General features: G+C 32.6%; 4 protein-coding genes across 15 annotated transcripts; 2 read left to right on the top strand and 2 right to left on the bottom strand.

Annotated features, from left to right (window-relative positions):
• Window positions 1-28: 28 nt before the first annotated feature.
• Window positions 29-2584, bottom strand: LOC8276505. The gene is made up of 3 exons (XM_015723179.3): window positions 2170-2584; window positions 1315-1383; window positions 29-910 (listed from the first exon to the last, which is right to left on the bottom strand). The coding sequence occupies exons 1-3, from the start codon at window positions 2455-2457 to the stop codon at window positions 293-295; spliced, it is 975 nt and encodes a 324-aa protein (XP_015578665.2). The 5' UTR covers window positions 2458-2584; the 3' UTR covers window positions 29-292.
• A 2877-nt stretch (window positions 2585-5461) lies between these two features.
• LOC8276504 (adenylyl-sulfate kinase 3) lies at window positions 5462-9161 on the top strand. 2 transcript variants are annotated; one of them, XM_002525378.4, is made up of 7 exons: window positions 5462-5648; window positions 6379-6530; window positions 6838-6987; window positions 7880-7998; window positions 8085-8169; window positions 8742-8788; window positions 8912-9161. In XM_002525378.4, exons 2-7 carry the CDS (start codon window positions 6407-6409, stop codon window positions 9008-9010), a joined length of 624 nt encoding a protein of 207 aa, XP_002525424.1. In that variant the 5' UTR covers window positions 5462-5648; window positions 6379-6406; the 3' UTR covers window positions 9011-9161. The 2 variants fall into 2 exon arrangements, with proteins under 2 accessions (XP_002525424.1, XP_015578668.1); XM_015723182.3 differs by having other exon boundaries at window positions 5466-5648; window positions 6334-6530.
• A 3306-nt stretch (window positions 9162-12467) lies between these two features.
• Window positions 12468-17859, top strand: LOC8276502. Of its 10 annotated transcripts, none has more exons than XR_007214420.1 (15): window positions 12468-12880; window positions 13002-13064; window positions 13194-13280; window positions 13959-14057; window positions 14680-14775; window positions 14912-14977; window positions 15070-15160; window positions 15238-15305; window positions 15407-15472; window positions 16031-16081; window positions 16226-16290; window positions 16527-16544; window positions 16850-16945; window positions 17079-17162; window positions 17615-17859. XR_007214420.1 is itself a non-coding variant. In XM_048370097.1 (14 exons), the coding sequence occupies exons 1-13, from the start codon at window positions 12704-12706 to the stop codon at window positions 17134-17136; spliced, it is 1005 nt and encodes a 334-aa protein (XP_048226054.1). In that variant the 5' UTR covers window positions 12469-12703; the 3' UTR covers window positions 17137-17162; window positions 17615-17859. The 10 variants fall into 10 exon arrangements, 2 of the variants coding, with proteins under 2 accessions (XP_048226054.1, XP_002525422.2); XR_003079855.2 differs by having other exon boundaries at window positions 12469-12880; window positions 16527-16602; XR_007214421.1 differs by having other exon boundaries at window positions 12469-12880; window positions 16226-16348; window positions 16527-16602.
• A 596-nt stretch (window positions 17860-18455) lies between these two features.
• LOC8276501 lies at window positions 18456-21218 on the bottom strand. Of its 2 annotated transcripts, XM_002525375.4 has the most exons (5): window positions 20701-21191; window positions 19922-20159; window positions 19124-19427; window positions 18901-18978; window positions 18456-18769 (listed from the first exon to the last, which is right to left on the bottom strand). In XM_002525375.4, the coding sequence occupies exons 1-5, from the start codon at window positions 20714-20716 to the stop codon at window positions 18719-18721; spliced, it is 687 nt and encodes a 228-aa protein (XP_002525421.2). In that variant the 5' UTR covers window positions 20717-21191; the 3' UTR covers window positions 18456-18718. The 2 variants fall into 2 exon arrangements, with proteins under 2 accessions (XP_002525421.2, XP_048226055.1); XM_048370098.1 differs by lacking the exon at window positions 18901-18978 and having other exon boundaries at window positions 20701-21218.
• Between the last annotated feature and the right edge of the window lie 1341 nt (window positions 21219-22559).

Raw genomic sequence — 22559 nt, 5'->3', positions numbered from 1 at the left:
AATTCATAGTTCTCAAGAGATCTTAATATATCTTTTTGTACAAACAGATAACTGCTTTTATTTGATTAATCAAAACACTAATATGTACAACAGATTTAAGATGAAAACAAATAAAAAGCTAATTCAATGCACATCCTCATGTGCACCAAATCCATCATTGGATCATCACTATCCATTCAATCTGATGATTGACAACTGTGTCATACAGAATATGCAGATGGAATCCTTTCTGAACCGAATATTTAGTTTAACTGCTAATGAACTACCAGCAGGAGCTGCAGCAACTACAGCTTCACTTTAGGTCAGCTTGCAGCTTGATAGACATATACAACAGTGTAAGCAGAGCACCCTGTGGGAGTGGAGCATACCTTGCAAGATTGGAACCAACCCACATGGCTACTACTGTCAGCGCGACTATACTGCTGCTAGTTTTTCCACAAGCCCAGCTTGCAAACTGGAGACACAGCATCAGCAATATCCCACCTCTCCCACCCAAAACCCATGCAATGAAATAACCAATCTTATACCCAGCATCCAGTTTCTGGTCAAACAAAGCCATCATACTGCTGAAAGCAAGAGATAACCGAGAACCAAACAGTTGCAGTAAAACAAGAATCATAAAGACAGATCTAAGTACTTCGCTAAAGGGACCTCTTTCTTGATCCATGATTCCTTCTTCAGCCACCTCTTCCATATCACTTTCAGAATCTGAATTCTCATCATTTACATCATAACGTTCCCAACGTCTTTCACGCTGCATTTTCCGCCTCAGTTCAGCCCATTTATAAATTCTCAGTCCATCTTCAAATTCAGGGCTGTAATATGACTCCCCCCTATATGATCTTCCATTATCTTCTTGAAATCTAAGCACTCGATCATATTGAGTCCTTGTAACTTCATTTGACAGAATCTGTTCCAAAAGGAAGAGTTTAAGCAGACTATCTGGATGTGTATTTAAGATTTGTAGGATACCAATGTGACAGCAAAGCCCCAGTAAGTGAATTCATAACAGTAGGTGCCATGTTACCTTGGTGAAGGTTTCTATTTTAACTTCCCATTACTCTTTCAGTTGTGTTCTAACAAAATCAGTGCGGTGGAGTCATATTTCAATTTCTCACGCATTAGACACATGACTGAACAGATCAAGCCACAGAAATTTCATCCTCCAAGAAGGTTTATAATCCTCCCTACACTTACTTTTATTCAAAAGATAAATGGCACCGACATCATATATAATTAAGTTCATAAATTATCATTCTATAAGAAATTAATAAGTAAAATATGCTCCAAGAAGGTAAACTAAGGAATGCTCACTTCATATGCATTACGAACACTCATGAACAGCTGACCAGCTTGCGAATGCTTGCTGACATCGGGATGATACTGTAATTCAAGTCACAACACAAGAACACACGTCATGAAGTTTAACTGTCATCATCTTAGAGATAGAGATAGTTCTTGAACACACAGAGCAGCCTGAATGAATTTCCAAGCCAGAAGATATGCAGAAGGAGATATTTATTCACAATTGCACTTGAAATAACTGAAGACTAAATCATAATGCTGACAAGCAAGTGGTTTGGAAGGGGAAACTTGTTGGTAGTTAAAATGTGCTTTGCATGAAATACAAGTGTAAAGTGCAAGGATGTAAGACCCACATATAATGCAACCTAAAGCGTGTAATGAAGCCCCTGGCCAGTCATTGAAGACCCGCAGAAAGCATGAGTTTAAGTTATTAAAAAACATAAGGGATTCCCTTTACTACATTCTGGCAGCATGACCAATTTGACATATCACAATAAGCATGAGAGGGACGGAGAACAAATGTGTGAGTGTGTGGCTTTTTAATTCTTATGAGCTCTAGAAAGACGATTCATGCGGGCCTTGTTTGGAATAAATCATTTGCAATAATTGAATTCTAGCAAAAACATGTCAGTCATGGCATGATTTCATTTCTTTTTGTTTGGATTAAATCAAGTGCAAGTGTTCGATTGAATTATATTCTTGCAAATCATGTCAATTTCTTGGTATGATTTCATTTCTTTGAAAATGTTTTGTTTGTTTTTTAAGCTGAAAGAACTGATTTCTACAAATTCTATAAGCTTTCCAAACGTGAGAATTGACTAAAAAGAATTCAATTAGATTGCATTTTCAGACGTTTAAATTTACCTTGCGAGCGAGAAGGCGGTAAGCTTGTTTGATATCAGCTGACGTGGCGTTTCGTGTGAGTCCGAGCACAGCGTAGTGGTCTTGCTCGTCGTTCGCAGCCGCTCGTGATGATGATGCAGCCGCAACTGAGCTCCACTTACGGAGATGATGAGATAAACGGTTACGATGGTGGGCCCAGCACCATGCTGGACCTACTACACCGGCGATAAAGGAGGATGAGGAGGACGAAATGGCACCGGAACCCTCAAGTGCAGTGGGGATGGGTCCCACCAGTAGCAGCGCTTGCATTATACTTCATGCATTTTGATTTCTTTCTTAATTCTCTCTCCCAAAATAGGAAAAGAATCAAGTGGACAGCGGATTGCGGGCTACTGTAGAGATGCAAAAGACACGAGACTCATGAGAGGGAGAAAAGATGGTTTGGGTTTGGGACTGAACCTATTCTATGGATTTCATGGGCCTGTTCTATGGAAAAATATTAAAAATAATTGTGTTTTTCTTTTATAAATTTACTTTATTTCTTTATTTTTATTATGTTAAAGTATTAACATATATTCTTTTAAGTACAGTTTTTAATTATTTTTTAGTACAACAATTAAAAGGTGAAGAAAGAATAATAAAAAATTAACTGAAACATAAAAAAATAACTAAAAATAATTATATTGTAAATTTAAAAAAATATAAAAATTATACAGCAATATTAATTTTAAAATATCTTTAAAATATTTTCTCTAAAAGATATTCAGATATAAATTTTTTAATCTTTATTATCCCACTTCTTTTTATATTAATTATATTTTTTTTATTTGGTCATTTATTTATTAGATCTTTAAAATTTATAAAATTATATTTATGTTTTAATTTTGTTATATTTTTTTCCTTCGGATAAAATAAAATAAAAAAAACCAGAATATATAATATTTTGTAGGTCAAAGCAAGAAAGACGCTTCGAATAGTTTTTCTATTTACTTGACTTTATATCTGTCAAAAAAGAAGAAAGAGAATGAATTTTCCTATTATTAAATTCAATACAAGTCATTTATGGATATTATCAGGAAATTCGTGCAGATCCAGTATAGTTACTTTTTCACTCCATAAGGATCAATATCAAATGAACATTCATTCTGCCCAAGCCTAGTTGAGGAAGAGTTAGGGGGCGTAAAACAAAAAAAGATTTGGTCTGGCAATACTATATGGAAAGAATCTACCATTAACGATAAATAAAAAAGAAAAAAAAAAAGCGAGGACATTCTATAAATAAAACAATTCCTTCTATCGGGTATCCCCGATTAATGCAGCCTCATATACTTCAATTGTGAATTCTAGCATTAAATGTAAGGTTACACCTATGACTATAGGTTCTGTATTGCAGTGTGTAGGTTAACCCTTCCTCACTAATACCAATAGGCGGCATAGAGGAAGAAACACTACGCCTAGGAATTCTCCAAATATCTTTCTATAGTACAGTGATGGTATCAACTCCGATGGTCGTGTTCTATTCTATTTGGCAGAATAAAAATAAAATAGTAAAATAGAAATTATCTTTCGGAGAGATGGCCGAGTGGTTAATAGCTCCAGTCTTGAAAACCGGTATAGTTCGCAAAGAACTATTGAGGGTTCGAATCCCTCACAAAGTTATCAATCAATATTATCAACTAATTAGAAATTTTTTTATTAAACCATGGTATTTGATTCACCAATCCTTGTTTTTTTCTTTCAAGTTTTTAATCTTTAACTTTTTTGAATCGAAATATCTAAATAATAAGAAATTTCCTTTTGACAGTGATATATGTTGTATATGTAAATCCGAGATGTGAAAATCGGTAGAATTCATCTATGAAAAAAGAAAAGAATAATAATAGCTAAGTGTAAGTCGATATGCTGAAATAAAAAAAGGACCCATGAAATAATTAATGAATCATAAGTTCAGGTTCGAATTCCATAGAAAATACGGATAGTATTATCTATAATGATAGACAAATGAAAGGCTTCCCGAAATATTTTTTTATGTTTCTTATGCTTCCACTTACTTAATATTTCTTTTTGCCATCTTAATATTTTTAAATATTTATTTTATATTTATATTTACAGTATCCTATATTCTATTTTCTAGTTTTTTTATTTATTTATTTTATATGAAGGAAAAAGAAATATAACAAAAATGATAAAAAGAAAATATAAGAAAGTTGGCGAAAAAGAATAAAATATAAAATAATAAAATATAGGATACTGTAACAGTTTAATGTATATAGAAATTAGAAGAATATGTAAAAATATTGATTTTTAGAAATCTTATGAACAAGATCCAAGAGTAAGATTAGTTTGATAAAAAAAAATAATATAGAAAAAGAATAGAAATAGAAAAACCAACCAAAATAAGAAAGAATATTGTTAAGGACAAGATTAAAATGAAGGGTATCCCATCAAAAGAAAATGAACATTAAACAAAGTGGAAAATGAGAAAATGTGGAATGCCAAAATTAGGAGCCTAATTGGACACGTGTTTCCAATTAGGACTGATAATTTCACTAACTTAACTGGGACCAACTCTAACACGCCATTGGCGAACCATATAACTTTATTTTTCATTATGTTTAGTATTTCTATATAATTAATTTATTAACATTAATTGATAAGATATTTTGTTAGTTTTTATACAAATTCTTTTTTTATTTGTATGATTTTACAAAATTCAAAAAGTTACTTTTTATGTCAAAAAAGGAAATAATACATATAAAAAATCTCTTAATTTTTATTTTAATTAGACACATATTTTATATTTTAAATTTTTCTAAAAAAAAGTAATGAAAAATATAAAAATTGTTTTAGAAAATATTTTATGCAAAACAAAAGTTGCAAGCAGTTATTAATCATTTAGAACAAACAATTTAAATTCAACCCTTGAAATGTATATAAAATTTCAACAATTGAGAATTGTTATTCATACATTTGTTTTCTTTTTTCCTTCAAAAATAAAAAGCATATCTACTAAATATTTCAGATCAATCATATAAAAATCATATTTTGAAATTATATCATAAACATGCTACTTTAGCATAAAAAATTACAAATAAAATAACAATTAAATATAAAATAATAAATGAATAAAAGAAATATAAATATCTTTTTCTATTAAAAATTTGTAGATAATTTTCCTTTTATTTCTTATTTTTCTTTATAAATGTCGCCATATTATATTTTTCTTGTTATTTTCCTGACAATTAAATTTTAATTATTACTCCATATTTATTTTTGTCAGAATTTTTCCTTTTAAGATCCTATATAAACTGGCGACGAAGACGAGCGGTAGAAAACTCATAAACACATCCTTAATCGTAGCTTCAACACTCCTGTTACTACGCCTTCTTCCAGAGAGACACCCCTCTCTCTCTCCCGACAAACAAACTATAATAATCAACAATACTAAAAGGAGCGACCTTTCTCTCTCTCTCTGAAGCTAAACTGCAAGTCTTTTTCTGGTATCTGCTCTTTCTTTGTCCTTTTGAGTTTCGTTCTTATGTGATTTAGGTTGCTAATTTATCTTCTTTATTCTTTTGGGTTAAGTTTATGTTTGTCTCGGTAAGTGTCACCTTCTTGAGTTTGCAAAACACTTCGGTGTAATGTACATTTTTCTCTTCCCCAATTGATTGTCAAGTGATCACCTTCTTGCTAATGTGCATTTCTTAATAATGGGAAAAGTGGGTTTTTTTGAATTTCATGAGAGAGTAAAAGGGTTCTCTTTTTTCTGCCTCGGTTCTTGATGATGTGTTGTAGTTGGCATTTAGATCATAGCTGTAGTTAAATGGGTCATTGGGTTTTGCTTAACTGTGAGAGATAATTTGATGCTTTTGAAAAAGATTTGCATTTTGATTCATTGAATTACTATACTTTTTAAATTTCGTTTTTATCAAAGATAGGATTCCTCTGTTGTATGAGATGTGGATTTTGCTGTGCATGCTGAACAATCTTGAAATGATATACCTGGAAACGGAGCATTCAAGTTCCAGTGAAATGGATAATTTGAGAATGTGAACTTTCGGAAACCGATTTCTTTTGCACATCTTATCTTTATGAGCCCTGTAATTTTCTGTTCTTTATATTTTTAACATGTTGCTATTATCCTTGATTTTCCTTCTTTGTCAAATAAAAATTAAACTGGTGCAGTTATCTCACTGTTGGACTGTTGTTGATATCATTGTTCAACTGTAGAAGTGAATTGAAGAAAATAGAATCTCCTATGTCCAGTTTGGCAAATTCTAGCAACATATTTTGGCAAGAATGCCCAGTTGGGAAGTCTGACAGGCAGAAACTACTTAACCAGAAGGGATGTGTTGTCTGGATTACGGGGCTTAGTGGATCAGGTTTATATGGAACTCATCTCTTATAACTTTCTCACATATTTTAATCATCAGGTGTTACTATTGATAATGTTTCATCACTTTAAGACACTTTCTACTTTTTGGAGAGGTCAGAAATCTATAACTTTTGTGGCTTGCATGCGTAGACTCTAGGCATCAATTTGAGTTCTTTTAATTTGGTAATGTCATTTATTGGTATGGTTCAACAGATCTGATCACTTGCTAATATGTGTATTTTGATGGACGGAACCTGGTGGTAGATGACTCAGTTTCCTTCTCAGTTCTCAACCTTTAGCTAACCTTTTATCAGGGAAAAGCACACTAGCGTGCTCGCTAAGCAGAGAACTGCACTCTCGGGGAAAGCTTTCCTATGTTCTTGATGGAGATAACCTCCGGCATGGACTGAACAAAGATCTTGGTTTTAGTGCTGAAGATCGAACTGAAAATATACGCAGGGTTGGTGAGTATAATTTTGTAATTCAGACATATTAGTGGACTTTGTGGCCATGAATGTTAATTTATAAAATAGGCGCTTCATTGTTTTACAATCTAATGCGCAAACATGCACAGTGATATTGATATAAAACATGGTTTATATTATATGTGTGTAATGGAAGTTGTATCTGGGTTTCTGATGGTTATGAGCTGCAATTAGTTTGTGATAATAGTACTGATCTAATTCCAAAGCTGTAAATTCTTTTTTAGATAAACTAGTAATTTTGTGATAATCATTAATGCACTGGGCTTTACAAGTGGTTTGTGCTTTGTTTTAGCAGATCTAAGTTCTAAGTTTATGGTGTTACTCAGTGGGAAGTCTGTAGGGAAGCTTTTACTGGTTACTTTTGGTTCAGGAAAGTAACCAGGCCATCAGTTTTCAAATTTTGGTATTTGCCTAATTTGCATTTCAAAGTTTCACATTTCAAATTGCGATGTTCTAATAGCAATGGAAGTTGAAAAGTTGATTAAGAACAGAAAATGATGGTGGTCTTTTGTTTTGGGTGAAAGGAGGAACATTTTAAACCAATATATAATTTGACTGTTTGCAAGTTTTCCAGCTGCTTAAGTGTTGTAGATGCATGCAGACTGTTGGCATCCAAAATCAACTTGAACTGATCACATTATAGAAGTATAAGGTTACAATGAATTTCAATTTTGGAAATTGATAAATATTGATAGTTAACATGTTTTATCATAACAACAAGAATGAGAATGTTACTGAAGTTTGTGATGATTCAAAGGTCAACATCTGCTCAGTCTCCACTTTGGTACGACATGTAAAGGTTTATGATAGGGTTTTCTTTGGATGCATTTTTATTTTCATTTCTTGCTGATGATATGTTTATTTGATTTAGGGGAAGTAGCCAAACTATTTGCTGATGCTGGTTTAATATGCATTGCTAGTCTGATATCTCCATACAGAAAAGACCGAGATGCTTGCCGTGCTATGTTGACAGATGCAAATTTCATTGAGGCAAGACCTGTTTATAATTGGTTCCCATTTATAAATTGGCAAGTATTTCTTGATGATGGATCGTCATTTTACTTGTATCTATACAGGTTTTCATGAACATGCCTCTATCATTGTGTGAGTCAAGAGATTGTAAAGGCCTTTATAAGCTTGCACGGGCAGGAAAGATCAAAGGTTTGCTCTTAAAAACATATCTTAAATGCTGCTTTTACACAATGACCTGAGCTTCTTGCTTGTCTATGCATCCTCTCCCTACATAGCTCATATCCCCAGAGAAGGATGCGAGAAACACAAGGCTAGCATATACTTACATACCTGTAAATTACCAGAGAATCAAATAAGAAAAACCACAAAAGAATTTCTGATATCCTTATACTATATAACAATTAGTATCAAATTAACATGCTCTCTGATATTTGTGTAATTGAGGTTTTTTAATTTTCTCTATGGCTGTTTGCATCTTGGAATGCTGAGATTCTGATGCCTCAAATTGCTAATTATCCAGATTCTGGATCATTTAATACAGATTGCAAATTGCTAGGGTGTAGTGATTTGCAGTAACACTGATCAAAATTTAGTAGTAATAAGAACAATAGCTTAGTGCTTGAAAAAATCAAATAATAATTCCTTGCTATTGGTATTTCCTTCTATTTTTGCGAAATCTTTCTTCAACATGTGTCTAAACAATACACATGAACTTTCTTCCTAGTGAGTTCTGTGGTTAACATGATCCTATTATATTGCAGGTTTTACTGGTATAGATGATCCTTATGAACCGCCTTTGAATTGCGAGGTTTGCACCAGTCCAAGCTTTAGCTTGACCGTTGCTATAAACAGCATAATAAACATATCCTACAGGAAGATTTTAATTTATTTGTTATGGTGGTATTTATATATTTCACTTGATTATATGCAGATAGAACTAGAAGAAAAGGATGGAGTCTGTCCAACACCAGGCGCCATGGCTGGGCAAGTTGTGTCTTACTTGGAGGACAAAGGATTTCTGCATCAGTGATCCACTCCACTGATTCTTTCCATTCCTCAAGTCGACAAACATTGATCCAATCAAATTTTCTTTTTTCCCCATTTCACCTTACCAAAAACTTTATCAACTGTATATTTACATTGTTTATGAATATAGTTCATGCATACATTTCAAAGATAAACCGGTATCCTTCTAATCTATCTTCACTAGTAGGACGCATTTTGTTGTTAGATAAACCTATGCAAGGGGAACGATAACGTTTGAATTTTTCATTCAATCACAAATACGACGTAGTTTCATGTCTCTATACTTACAAGAAAGCCCCTAAACAATTTGGGAAAGTATAATTGACCCTCATGTTTCAAAATGTCTCAAATTGACCCTTTAGCATTTTAAAAAAATCCAATTAAATCTAATTACTAACATCCTTAATGGTACTAGGATCACATAAAATGATAAGCCAATCAAGTGATGGCACCTGGCAATCAAATAATGACACCTAACTGTATTATTTTCTTTAAGAGAAAAATTATTAATTAAAAATAATATTATATCAATTTCACATATTCTAATAATAAAAGAAATTGCAAATAATCAATCATTCAAAACAATCAACAATAATCCATTATTAGTCGTTTACTTTCCATTGCTTTGTCCTCTCGTTGCTCCTTTGCCACCGTACAAAAGTTTGAAGGTTGTTGCTTGTCCTTTTCTTAATCTATTGCTCATTGTCAAAGGCAGAGACGAGAGTGGTGAAGGCGATTTATCGTTCATCAATAGTGAAGGTATGTTGGTGAGGCTTGCGAAGGCGGCGTTGACGAGGCTAGTGCAAAGGTAGAGCTATTGGCAAGGCCAATTACAACACTGGTCTCAATAGAGGTAAAAAAAAATCAAACGACAAACGTGTTTCATTTATCTACCATTGCGTTGAGTAACGATGAAGAGGACGAGCTCATCGATTTTTTTCTTTAAAAATTTATTTATTTAGTATTTTTTATTTTGAGAAAAATGGTAAAAGCAAAGAAATGTGGCATTATATGATTAGTGCAAATTTAATTAGATCCTATTAAACTGAGATATTATCCGAGTTAGTGATTTGTATTTAATTGCGTTTTTTCTTTCAAAGTTAAAGGGTTAAATTGAGTGAAAATAAAGGATAGAGACTTAATTGTCCTTCTCCAAATTGTTTAGGGTACCTTTTGACTTATACTCTTGTCTCTAGTACCAATACCACCTTGGATTGTGGCCAAAATAACTTTTTCTCATTTTGGTAAGGAAAGAAAAAAGAAAAAGGAAAACGCAAAACCAACAAAACAGCAAACAGAGAAAGAGAGAGATGGTATTAAACAGCAATGTGGTGGTGAGAGTAGCAAACATATCAGCAAATGTGTGTCAATACATAGCATGCAATCCTGAGCGTTTAAGCAGCGATCAAGTGTTGAATCTTCTCTTCTGCTTACCTCTCCGTCACTTCGGCCGTCTCGCTCTTTCTCTATGGAATTACCTTTGCTACAATCCTTACCCCTCCAATCTCTCTGCTTTCTATTCCGATGATGATGACGATGATGATGATGATTCCCACTCCGATTGATTCCTTTTTTTCATTGCTGCTTGATTTTTATAGTTTTATTACCGCCATGGTTTGTTCTTTTTCTGTATAAATTAAAAGAAGAAAGGACAAACTCAAAAGAAGTGAAATCATCAATTAGTGTGTATTGATTGCGATTAGACTTCGATTTTATTTGAGATCTGATTTCTGTCTTAAATTTGTTATCGTTGTTTTAGTGTTTGGATTTAGGGTTGGTTTTATTCGATTATTTTAGCTTAATTCCAGCATTTTGATTTTATTTTATAGTTATTCTTTTCCTTATTATTTTGTTTTGGCCTCATTTTTTTCTCATTATTTTGTTTCTATTATTCAATAGTCACTGCTAGTTTAATTTTGGAGGTTAGCTAATTAATAGATATAATTTAATAAATTTTTTAATATTTAATATTATTTTATAATTTTTAAATATAATAATAAATGAATTATTTTTAAATAACTTTTAAAATTTTTAAATTTTATTAATATATAATAATTAAAATTATTTTAAAATATTTATTAATATTAGTATTGTATAATTTAATATTATAGTTAATATTACTATTTGTTCATAAGAAATTTATTATATAATTAAAAATTAATTTATTATTAAAAATAAATATAAAATATTATTTTTGAAATTAAAATGTTATTTAATTAAAAATTAATATATTATTTAATATAATTTTAAAATATATTTAATATGCTATCTTTTATCGTAAAATTAGTATTATTATCCCGATTATGAAACTTTTATTAGTTAATATAATATTAAAATATAATTAATATGTTATTTTTTGAAATTAGAGCCAGTTTAATTAAAAATGTAACTTATTAATAAATAAATTAATAAAAATATTTATAAAATTTTAAAAATTAATATATATATATATATATATATATATATATATATATTCTCATAACTAATGGTATTTTTTATGTTTCTAAAAAGGTAATTTTGTACATATAAAAAAGTAAAATAAACAACAAAATAAAAGATTCTAGTTTTGAATCGTAAAAAAGTTAAATATATATGATTTAAATCTTTTAGCAAATAGTCTTTTAAATTCATATTTGAAGATAAAATACATCCAATTTAATTTTTTTTTAAAAAGTGAAATTACATCTTTAAGTTTTAATTGAATTGTAAAATTGAAAATTTTATTTATTTTATTAATTTAATGATACAATATCTAGTGACGCGTTATATAAAAGTATATTCGGTAAAATTTAAAATTTAGATCTAAATAATAAAAAATTACAAGTATTAAATAAGTCAAACTTTAACTTTTTAATAATTAGATAAATAAAGTTATAACTTTCTTAATAAATAGGTTATAATTTGTCGTTTTTAGTCAATTAAATTTGAATTTTAAATTTAACCAAACAAACTTTTATACAGCGCACCATTAAATATCGTGTCAGTAAATTAATAAAATAAATATTATTTTTAATTTTATAATTTAATTAAAATTTAAAATTTTAATATTATTTTATATTCTAAAAAATTTAAATTGTGTATATTTGATCTACACAAATTCAAAAAATTATTCACTGAAAATTTTTAAATTGTATGTATTTGACTTTTCAATATAAATTCAAGAGACAAATTGAAAGATAAGTTGATTTTAACAAAAAATATCTAAATTTTAGTGATAAATTCAAAAGGCAAATTGATATTTTATCCGTTTTAAATATTAATTTACATCTTTTAATTTTCTTTTTATTTTATATCTTTACCTTTAAAAGAATTTCTATTCGTCAAACTAAAATTTAAAAGGATAATTTATTTAAATAAATTTATGAATATAATCATTCAAAATCAAATATTAGAGAAAAAAAAAAGCAATAATATATTTAATTTGAAATTAAGCATCGTATAAAAGAAAACAGAAATTCAATCTTTTGATGTGAACCAGGCGGAGAGAGCTCCACATAAAATGAGCTTGATAAGAAGTCAGTGACACGACTCCATTTCTTCAACATTTTGAACCGAGACTCCATCCTCCATTTTATTTATTTGTTTATTTGTAAAGTTTAGATAAAGTTATACGAAACGGGCAATTAATAATTAAGTAAAGAGAGAGAGCAGTTAGGTGGCGGTGTCATCGGTTGGTTGATTTCTGTCGCGTGCAGCAATGAGGACTACCGCAATGGCGCAGTGTTCATTGTTTCCTATATTTACGCGCGTAAATGCCAACAAAGCCCATCTTTCTTCTTCCTTTTTGCCATTTTGCCACTCATCTTTCTCTCTGAACCATCGTCGTCCTTCTCTTTCTATGGCCTCTGCAACAACTCAGTCGTCATCAATGCAGGTAATATATAAATAAATAAATGATTAAATAAAAATCATTTATTTATTTTTGATAGTTCACTTGTTTTAATTATTGGGTTTCTTTTAATTTGTTTTAAAGCTCTTACCTTTGTGATGATCAGGCTTTTTCATCTGGGGATGTTAGTAGTGATGCCAATTTGTTCCAGTTGATTCAAACTCACCAAGTAGGTTCTTTCTTTTTCACTTTGTATTTATATATCTCTTTTAGTATTAACTTTAATTATATGTTGAAAACATGATTCTTGAACGTTTACTGATCGATTGGTGTTGGGTTTGTTGTGTAATTTTTATAGGAAAAGGCTGCTAGACTTTCACCTGTTGAGGAGATTAGAACTGTGCTTTATCACAGTTCGCGTGGTGTACTTTCGACTTTTTCTCAGGTTTGTTGCTCATAAAGTTGTCATCTTATTAATCAAAACAGAAATGATGGAAGCAATTTATATCTGTCTGTGGGTATATATATTGATAAATAATGGAAACGACATTTTTGTTATGATACTTTAAGCTGGCATGGGAAGTGGATGGTCATCAATAGTTTTTCTTAGTGATTCAATCAAGACTTAGTAAATTCAGGGAAGTGCTAAAGCTTTTTGGCTTGGGTGGTGGATTAACTAGAATTCACGTTTTGGGTGGTTTGCCTCAACAATCAATATGGTTGTAATTGGGCCTAAGAGTTTTTGGATTATGAAACTAACTAAAAGTGCAAAATCACTATGATGTGGATAAGATATGGTTGAAATGTTCATGAACTTCTCTAAATTAATGCCAGCATTAATGTAAAAGGAGAGGATAGACTGTGGGTGGAAGGAGAGAAGCTGGTAGGGTACATATAAGTTGAAGCTCTAAGGAGTACATGAAATTACCATATGGTGAATGAAAATTGTACATCCCATCAAAATCTGAGTTAATTAACATTGAGAAACTAATGGTATATAAAATGGTAGCCCTTTTGGTCTGGCTTTTCTTGTTGCACACTGGTCTCAACTTGATTGCAGCATTTTTTGCTTGGGCTACATCTTCCCTGCTTGCTGACTTTTAGTAATTGCTTTCATGAACAGAAGCATGACGGTTATCCATCTGGGTCGATGGTTGATTTTGCATGTGATGTTGATGGAACTCCAATACTAGCAGTGAGCAGCTTGGCAAATCATTCAAAGGTTTGCTTTGTAATCTGCATGCTTGAACTAGGAATTGTTTATCTATTGTATAAATGAAAGTACCATCAGTTTATTTAGAATCAGTGATGTATAATCATGAAAACAACAAGCATGAACCTTGTGGATTCATATACTTTAAATTGACTAGCCATGTTCATGAATATACTTTCCCTGCATTGCCCAAGGTGTAGTGAAACTGGCTGGTAACTATTATAATTGAAATATGTTGAATTCTCTTCAGATACATTAAGCTCTTACTTCTTTTTCTCTTACTTTATTTGAATTGGCTTGTATCACCATAGATTTAGAATTCTCTTCATCATTTAGTGGCAGTTTTTCATTAAGTCAGATCTATTTTGTGCTAATAAAGTTGCCAAGAATCTCTCCTCATGAAATTATCCGTCAGCAGTGCCGCCAAATTTACATAATTAAGATTCTGGACCAAATTGAATTGTCATGGGCAAATTATGTTTCTTAATTTATTTATGGCTCTTTTTATCTACCTTTATTTTTAATGATTTAATAACCCAGAGTTATCTTTTTATCTTTTTTAATTTACTTAATTACTCTCAATATTTAACCTCTTTACATTCCTATGACTATCTGAAACTTGCTTTTGCAGGACCTTTTAGCTAATTCAAAATGCTCATTACTTGTTGCTAGAGATCACGAGGATAGGACTGATTTGGTAATTACACTGCACGGTGATGCCGTCTCTGTAAGTCGTTTTCATCTCTGATTTCTTTTGAATGTTATCTTAAATTCATTACTTTGGATGTATTTTACCTTCACCCTTCTGTTTTCGCTGGTGGGATTGATGTGAATTATTTTCTCTCTTTTGATCAATTATTTAGGTTTCTGAGGGAGATCGTAGTGCCGTTCGAACTGCATATCTGGCAAAGCATCCAAATGCATTCTGGGTAACTTGTTTCCTCTTTTTTTCCCATGCTTTATTATCATCCAGCAACATTGTTTCACATCAAGAGTACTTATCGATTCTTACAACCTGAAGGTTGACTTTGGTGACTTTCAATTTATACGCATTGAACCAAAAGTTGTGCGATATGTGTCAGGAGTTGCAACTGCTTTACTTGGGTCAGGAGGTTTGTGCACTGTTTTGCATTTTTTTTTCTTACTGTATTTGTCCAAATTATTTTATCTATGTTGTCTTAAATATCAGAGTTTAGCAAAGAAGAGTACCAAGCTGCTAAAGTCGATCCAATAGCTCAGTTTTCTAAGCCTGTGGCGGTATATTTCTTGTCCGGTTATGCATCTATGTTGTTTGTCTGTTTTTAACTTTTCTGCTCCAGTCATCCTCACTCCAATTGTCATCTTGTTTTTCTTTTTAGTCTCATATGAATAGAGATCATGGGGAGGATACAAGGCTCATTGTGCAACATTCAACATCAACTGCGGTAATCTGGCATATTACTAGTTATATTTCTACTATATCTAGGAAGTTAGAAATCATAATTATTGATAAGCCCGGCTGCTACACATAAATGAGTAGTCAACAGAACTAGCCTTTATGGCTTCAAAACTAGTGGGATAACTGGCAGTATATGTGTGTGGGCTCACATGTTTGAGAGAGCAGTGGTGGGGTTGGGAGGGAGACAGGAAGAAATTTTATATTAGTTTGGACTTAGTTGGGTTACATGAAAGGAAGAGAAGTTTTTGAAATTCTCCTTTTTGGTTCAGAAAATTTTCTCTGAATGTGGTAGAAGTTTTGAAGAACCTTTTAGGGCAAGTTGACTACAACCTTGACTTGCTCAGCTCAGCATAGTGTATTAATGAAGATCTGTCTATTTATCTTTCTAATTTTTATCTGAATTTTCTCTATTAACAGTAGAAAGAAACTAAGTAAAAGTTCTCTTCCCCCTCCTCCCTTCCATTTCTCCCCGCTATTTGTAATTGCTGTTCATTCAACAAAATTAAATTGAATATCACTAGTCTGATTTCATGTTTTTCTTCAGGTGGACTCTGCCTACATTCTAGATATTGATAGTCTGGGTTTTAATGTGAAGGTAATGATCCTGTTTGAGGTTGGCTCTTTCTGGAACTGCTTTTTTGCTGACACATTGTCTTTTAGATTCTTTTCGGAACTTAAAACTGTTCCTCTTCCTCTGATAAATGCATTTGACCTTCTTTTTTTCTTTCTTCTCTTCTAGGCTGTTTGCCAAGGGAATACTTGCAAGCTTCGGATTCCTTTTCCTAGACGTGCAGAAGACAGAAAGTGAGGCACCTTAACTATGAATTTCTAGTCCCTTCTGGAAACCAAATGGTTCTTTTGTGTGAGACAATCCTATAACTTTTATCCTTCATATGCAGTTTTCAACTTTTCCTACTCTTTTGCCTCACAGTATTTCCTGTTAGGCTCTCATTTTACTTTTATACTTCATTTGAAAGTTACAGTTTTTGTTGACAAGTTGAAATTTCCGAAGTTAATAAGCTTCAGGCTCCTTTCCCTAGATATGCAGAAGACAGAAAGTGAGGCACCTTAACTATGAATTTCTAGTCCCTTGTCGAAATCAGATGGTTCTTTGGTGTGAGATAATCCTTTTAACTTTTATCCTTCATATGCAGTTTTCAACTTATCCTATTCTTTTGCCTATTAATAAGTCCTGTTAGGCTCTCATCTTACTTTTGTACTTCATTTGAAAGTTGCGTTGGCAAGTTGATTATCCAAAGTTAATATGATGATTTCTCAAGGAAGCAAATATCAGAATTTAATTGATTTTTTTTCATATACACTCTTGTTTTACTTGTGAAATGTCATGCATGGAAAAAAGCAGGGCCTATTTCCTTTGGGAACCCAATCATAATGTCCTGCTATGATTGAAACCCTTGGGCAAAGAAACTTATGGATGGCCTTCTGCAATGGCCCACAGGTTCTTTTATATCCAGAATGCTTCTATCATGTACCATGACTTTATACTGTACTTAAGTGGATCATAAGCTTCGTATTGATATCTGGCTTTAGTTCTACTATTTTTAATAAGCATGTTTCTTTTATTTTCTTAGGGATGTGAAGACCCTAATAGTGGAAATGCTTCAAGCTGCTAAGTCTCAAGTTAATTGATTGCCAAGCTGAAATGATATAAGGAGGTGTGCTTATTCATTTAATCTTGCAATGAGATGTTAAAACATCGAATAAAGAATCCATCACTCTTAAGCATAAAGAATTTGCCTTGCTCCCCATATGACTTTCACAGCATTTGAAACAAAATATTAACGAATTTCATGCATTGTCCAGACTTGCAAAATGGTAATCTCCTTTCAAGCCCCATTATCTAAATTTAGTACCAAATATGTGTTTCAGAAATAGTTATCTAAAATGTGTTCTTATGCTTGGCTTCCATATCCCATAGTATAGTCCTAATTAATTCTGGCCCATTTGGGTCACTGTTAATTGCATTCATCCCATAGAATGCGACTCCCTTAGAATGCGTCTGGCCATGATTGCAATATGCTATGAATCTTGTTATACAGTGGAACTCGTCATTCCCAGCAGGGATTCCCTTTCTTCTGAGATGTTCATATCTTATTTGTCCGTGTAGGATTCTGCAGCATGCACATCAGAATTGCAGCCTAGTTGAGAGTTGATATGGACGGATGTGGAATTCTGGAAGGCAAAACAGCACATAGATTGACTTGTTGATAACTAAACAATAACCTTACTCTTGGCAGCTTGCTCCTGATGCATAATAATGTAATGTACAATTTACTTGTTATCCAATGTTATAGTCTAAAGTATAAGATTTGTAAAAGAAAACTGAAGAAATGTCGATGCATGTTTTCTTCTGCTCTGGTTTTTCCTATTGGGAGACATTAAACACCCGCTAGATTTGAAATGAGTGGACGTCGTAAACCTGAGATTCCTGGATTTTCTGCATGGCAATTTGTTTCTAATTTTGGGAAATGTAATCTGCAGAATAGTTGAGTTGAGAAGAAATTATCTTGTGGTAATTAGTCATATAGAAAAATCCAATTGACAATGAAGAGATCTGTCTTTTTGTCACACAATTAGAAACCGCATCATAAGCAAATCATGAATCACTTAGGTCTATGCGACAACACTTGAGATTGTGATTTACCCTAATAGATTTTGCCTGTTTACTGACACTGCTGAGGCTGATATAATTACAGCCATTGCCAGACGCACTAAAATTTCCATTTGCAAGCATCATCTGCATAATAAGGCCAAAAGCTAAGCCATCTTATTTGACAAAAACTTGACCATATTAGATATCTCCTGATTAAAATATGCTTTTTATCACATGCCTTTGTATTACAAAGGGTGCATGTCATTGGATTTATGGCCTCTGATAAGGGGATCATTTCAGATAGCATTGCTTTTCGCCCAGAGAGAAAATTGACAATATAAACAAGACATCATTATTGGTAAAAGATAATAGTGATTTGAGAAAAAAATATATATATTTTTCTCATTAATAAAAATGAAGCTTAGCTCTATACAACAAACAAACAAATACAGCAGAGGCTGCCTCTTGCTACCTCTTTTATCCCCCCCCCCCCAACATACTTCTATTTCACCACATTTTCATGATCCGATCACGAAACAAAAATTGCAAAAGTTTCTAACAGAAATTTATAGAAAAAAAAAAAAAAAAGGCCTCTGCTGCTTCAATGTTAAACATCTATCATTCTGAATCACTTTCCATGCTTCCCATGGCTTTCAGTCCTCTTGGTCTCTGTATGACAAGCCAAAAAAATAAGGAAAAAGCTGAGAAACTTAACCCGGAAAAGAAAAAAGGGGGGGAAACAATTAAAGAAAAAAATTCTAATGGTAATTCAGATCTAAAAAGAAAATGAATCAAAATACCTTCTTAGAACTCTTCTTCTCCCTCACTTCATACCTCTCTTGGCACATATCAGTCAACCATGCTCCAGGACTCACTAACTGTCACCCCCCCAAAAATCCCCAAATGAAAAAGGAAGCAAATTAGAATCCAAAGACACTTTCCATCATTTCCCGTTTCCCACCCCTAGAAATTTTTAAGAAAGGAGGAGAAGAGAGCATTGATCACAGAAGAAAAGAGACTTACTAGCAAGCTTCTTTGTATAATCTTGGCTCTCTTTTTAGGCCTTTGAGGAAGCTTACACCCTTTCATAGCCATAAAATCCTCCTCTTTCTCTTTGCTTGACAAAGAGATATATAGCTTTGGCCAAACTACATGTCCTTTATTATCATCTCCATTGTTAGCATCCCATGAAACCTTCCCATTCTCGTCCACGCCCACGCCCACCACTGAACCTCTTGTGGTGTAATACCTGTCCTCTTTCTCTGGGGAAGCCGATTTTTTATTCTCAGTTACACTTGATCGGAGTATTGCTGCCGCCTCTGAATTCCTGTGCAAAACAACAGATCCACCGAAGTCAAAATTTCCAGTTCTATTTTACACCATTACTTCTGTTCACTATCTGGGATCTAATAAAAGAAGCAAAATTGTCAATAACATATACAGCGACTTAACAGAATATTTTTTTAAAAATAGGCTTTAAATTTTTCTCTGGTTTTCTTGTATTTTCCCATCAACCAAACAGGGGTGATTACAAGAAAGTTCCAACCTTTTTTCTCTTTTTAATTCGATGGGAATTCTCAACTGTCTGTTTGGTTGCTGAGGAAAAAACAAAGCAGAATTAGGAAACATAATATTCAATTTCTTATATTTCCAGCTATCAAACAGAGAACAGCAAATTAGACACAGAAGCTTTCAGTCTCTGTTTAGTTGCTGAGAAAAAGAGAAAACAAACAAACAATGGATTAATAAAAAAGACTGAAACTTTTTTCTCTCGAACTGAGAAATAAGAATGCAAAATAGAGAGAAACCAATCTAACAAACCTTGTAAGGCGATGATTAGATTGAGGATGAGAAGTTTCTTTATCTGTAGTAGAAGAAATTACACGTCTATCAATTCTTGTCGTGATTTTTCTCCGAAAGACACCATCGGATCTTTGTGAAATGATTTGAGGGTCTCTAACTCTAACACATCTAAGCCTCTTTTTATTTCCCCACTGCAAGAAAAAATCTGGCTCTAATGCTTTATTTACTCTCTGGCTTTTCTCTTCTTTATCCATTTCTGCTCATCACAAATACAAAAATACAAGACCACCCAGAAGTCAATATCTATAGGAACTGCAGAAATTAAGAAAATCCAGAAGTGAATATCAGAGATTTTAAAGAACTTCAACACATGCCACGCAAAAATGAAGCTGTTTCTACATATCGGATTGGGTCTTCCATTGGTTAGATATAAAAGACCCGGAAGTGAAATTGAAAGAAACTGTGATTTTTGAGGCTGATGAAGAAAACCCATGAGTGAAAATCAGAGAAAACTGAAAAATTCAAAGCAGGGCTAAGAGAAGATTATAATTAAAAATAAAAGATTGGGTTTTTATGAAGATCTATCTGTTTCTCTCAATTGAGTCAAAAATGGTGGAAACAACAGAGACAGAGATAACAAAGAGTAGAAGTTGGACAAGATTGTGAGGGTAATCTCAAGATCTATGACTTTAACATGAAAAATCAAAAAGGAACACATCATATAGCCTGCAATTCAAAAGAACTGAGTGGTCAGATAAACACCAGAGAAAGAAAATAGAAACAGAAACCTATCTTACCATAAGATAACTGCATGAGAATATGATATTGCTCTCTGAGGAAGAGCAGAAATCAAAATCAAAATCAAATTCTTTACAGAGAAAAGAAATCCCAGATCGTTAAAACCTATAGATTACACCAACAATTCCCTCCTCTGTCTAAAGAATTTATCTTTGTTGTTGCTCTTTGGTAACTCTTGGTTTTTGTTTGTGTTATGAGAAGTTGTTGCTTGTCCTTTTAGCAAGCCCACCTTACTCTCTCACGCACACAACATACCACAACGCACAATCTCTCCCTTTCTCTCTTCTTCTTCTTCTTCTTCTTCTTCTTTGTTATCTCTCACACTAGTATTTATCTCCCTCTCTGTGGTATGGCTTGTGCCTTTGATAAATGAAAATAAAATAACTGCAGACTATTTGTGACCCTTGGGTTGAAAATGGACGGTCAGATGAGACTAGTAGGCTTTGGTGGAAACCCTTCTCAAAAAGCCCAGCTCTGTTCACTATTTCTTCTTCTTTTTCTTTTATTTTTCTCCAAATGAAAGGTGTGGTAGATAACCAGCTCTCTACCCAGTCCCCACCCACTAATTTGGGCTTGCCTTGATTGACCCATGAGCTCTGATGACCATTTGAAATTGGATTTGGGGCTTTGGTTACTTTCATTTTGGTAGTAACTGGGCTTCACCATAATTAGAAAATCATGAACTCCAAAACCTAATATAATTAAGATGTTTGGGAAGTCATGACAGTAAGACTTTGTGTGGTGCTGCAATGAATAAGTGAATATAAATATTATATAAGTTGGATAATCAACAAATATGTGTTTCAATTATTTAATATTAATAATATATAGATTAAATGTCAATATCAAATATCAAAATCAATATTATATTAATAATTATGCCTTAACCGTAACTTAATCTAGTAAGAATATTCGAGACGACGCGCGTTAATGATAAAAGATATTAACATATTAGGAAAACTTATACAACAAAAATAAAACTTCAATAGTATAAGATCCATATTTTTGCAACCTAATATATTTCTTCTAAAGCAATTGTGTATTTGAATCTAATTATACATGGAAAACTTTAGTGGCGTGCTATTGTGTATATATCCATATTTGTGTACTGAGTTTCCAAATTTCGTAATTATCCTGGAATTGGGTTATCATCCATTAGCCACTTTTCTTTATTTGTTGGTATTATTATAATCATCCATTGTCCTACATTTTGGAGGGTGCATATATCGATCATTTGCTGTGTCTTTGTCTCAGTAGTACATCATATGATTAGACAATGAGAATATATAAGATATTCTCATTAACTAGAGTGACTAGAGTGAACTAGTGGGCACAAGAAGTTTGAGAAACTGTATGTAATTCTTGATGAATATTTAAAAGAAGTCAAAAGAAAAAAAAAAAAAAAAAAGTGTGCGAACAGCATGGAAATAGTCTTGAAATTTGCAAAGTTTCTTTAGTTATGGGTCGCAAGTAGTCTCTGGAAGGGATAATGTGTAGAGAATATTGGGACGAAGATGTTGAAAATTCTTAAGGGGTTGGTGCTGATTGTTGACCATTTTCCTTTTCTAAACCCTACAAAGTTTTAGTTTTGAGACTTCTTCACACGCTATTTTTTACTGTCCCGACTCTAGGAAAGTATGGAAACACAACATTTTCTTCAGTCTCATTCATGAATTCAAATCTGATTCTGCTCTCGAGCTTTGCATGGCCATTAAATCAAAGGTGGAGAAACATGAGTTTGAAATTTTCTGACTTTGTTGTTGGATGGCATGGTTTGTAGGGATCAGCGGGTGCATAAGGGAGTTGGCTTCATTCCTATGGAAGTGTTTGCTAAATCTGTAAGAGTTTGTAACGGGTT

The sequence above is a fragment of the Ricinus communis genome, chromosome 10 (assembly GCF_019578655.1).
Source record: "Ricinus communis isolate WT05 ecotype wild-type chromosome 10, ASM1957865v1, whole genome shotgun sequence".
Lineage (NCBI taxonomy): Eukaryota > Viridiplantae > Streptophyta > Magnoliopsida > Malpighiales > Euphorbiaceae > Ricinus > Ricinus communis.
The sequence above is the reverse complement of the archived record's forward strand: the minus strand, read 5'-3'. Positions and strand labels throughout refer to the sequence as shown.

Bases quoted from the DNA above. Each gene is read 5' to 3' on its own strand.
- LOC8276505 (XM_015723179.3), bottom strand. From the start codon at position 2,457: ATGCAAGCGCTGCTACTGGTGGGACCCATCCCCACTGCACTTGAGGGT. The intron at 1,384-2,169 runs GTAAATTTAAAC...CTTGAATTACAG, and splicing joins ACCGCCTTCTCGCTCGCAAG to TATCATCCCGATGTCAGCAA. The intron at 911-1,314 runs GTGAGCATTCCT...CTTTTGGAACAG, and splicing joins GTGTTCGTAATGCATATGAA to ATTCTGTCAAATGAAGTTAC.
- LOC8276504 (XM_002525378.4), top strand. From the start codon at position 6,407: ATGTCCAGTTTGGCAAATTCTAGCAACATATTTTGGCAAGAATGCCCA. The intron at 6,531-6,837 runs GTTTATATGGAA...ACCTTTTATCAG, and splicing joins TACGGGGCTTAGTGGATCAG to GGAAAAGCACACTAGCGTGC. The intron at 6,988-7,879 runs GTGAGTATAATT...TATTTGATTTAG, and splicing joins TGAAAATATACGCAGGGTTG to GGGAAGTAGCCAAACTATTT.
- LOC8276501 (XM_002525375.4), bottom strand. The intron at 19,428-19,921 runs GTTTGTTAGATT...TGTTTTGCACAG, and splicing joins TCTAATCATCGCCTTACAAG to GAATTCAGAGGCGGCAGCAA. The intron at 18,770-18,900 runs GTATTTTGATTC...CTTGTCATACAG, and splicing joins AGAAGAAGAGTTCTAAGAAG to AGACCAAGAGGACTGAAAGC.
- LOC8276502 (XM_048370097.1), top strand. From the start codon at position 12,704: ATGAGGACTACCGCAATGGCGCAGTGTTCATTGTTTCCTATATTTACG. The intron at 14,978-15,069 runs GTAACTTGTTTC...TACAACCTGAAG, and splicing joins AGCATCCAAATGCATTCTGG to GTTGACTTTGGTGACTTTCA. The intron at 15,161-15,237 runs GTTTGTGCACTG...CTTAAATATCAG, and splicing joins TGCTTTACTTGGGTCAGGAG to AGTTTAGCAAAGAAGAGTAC.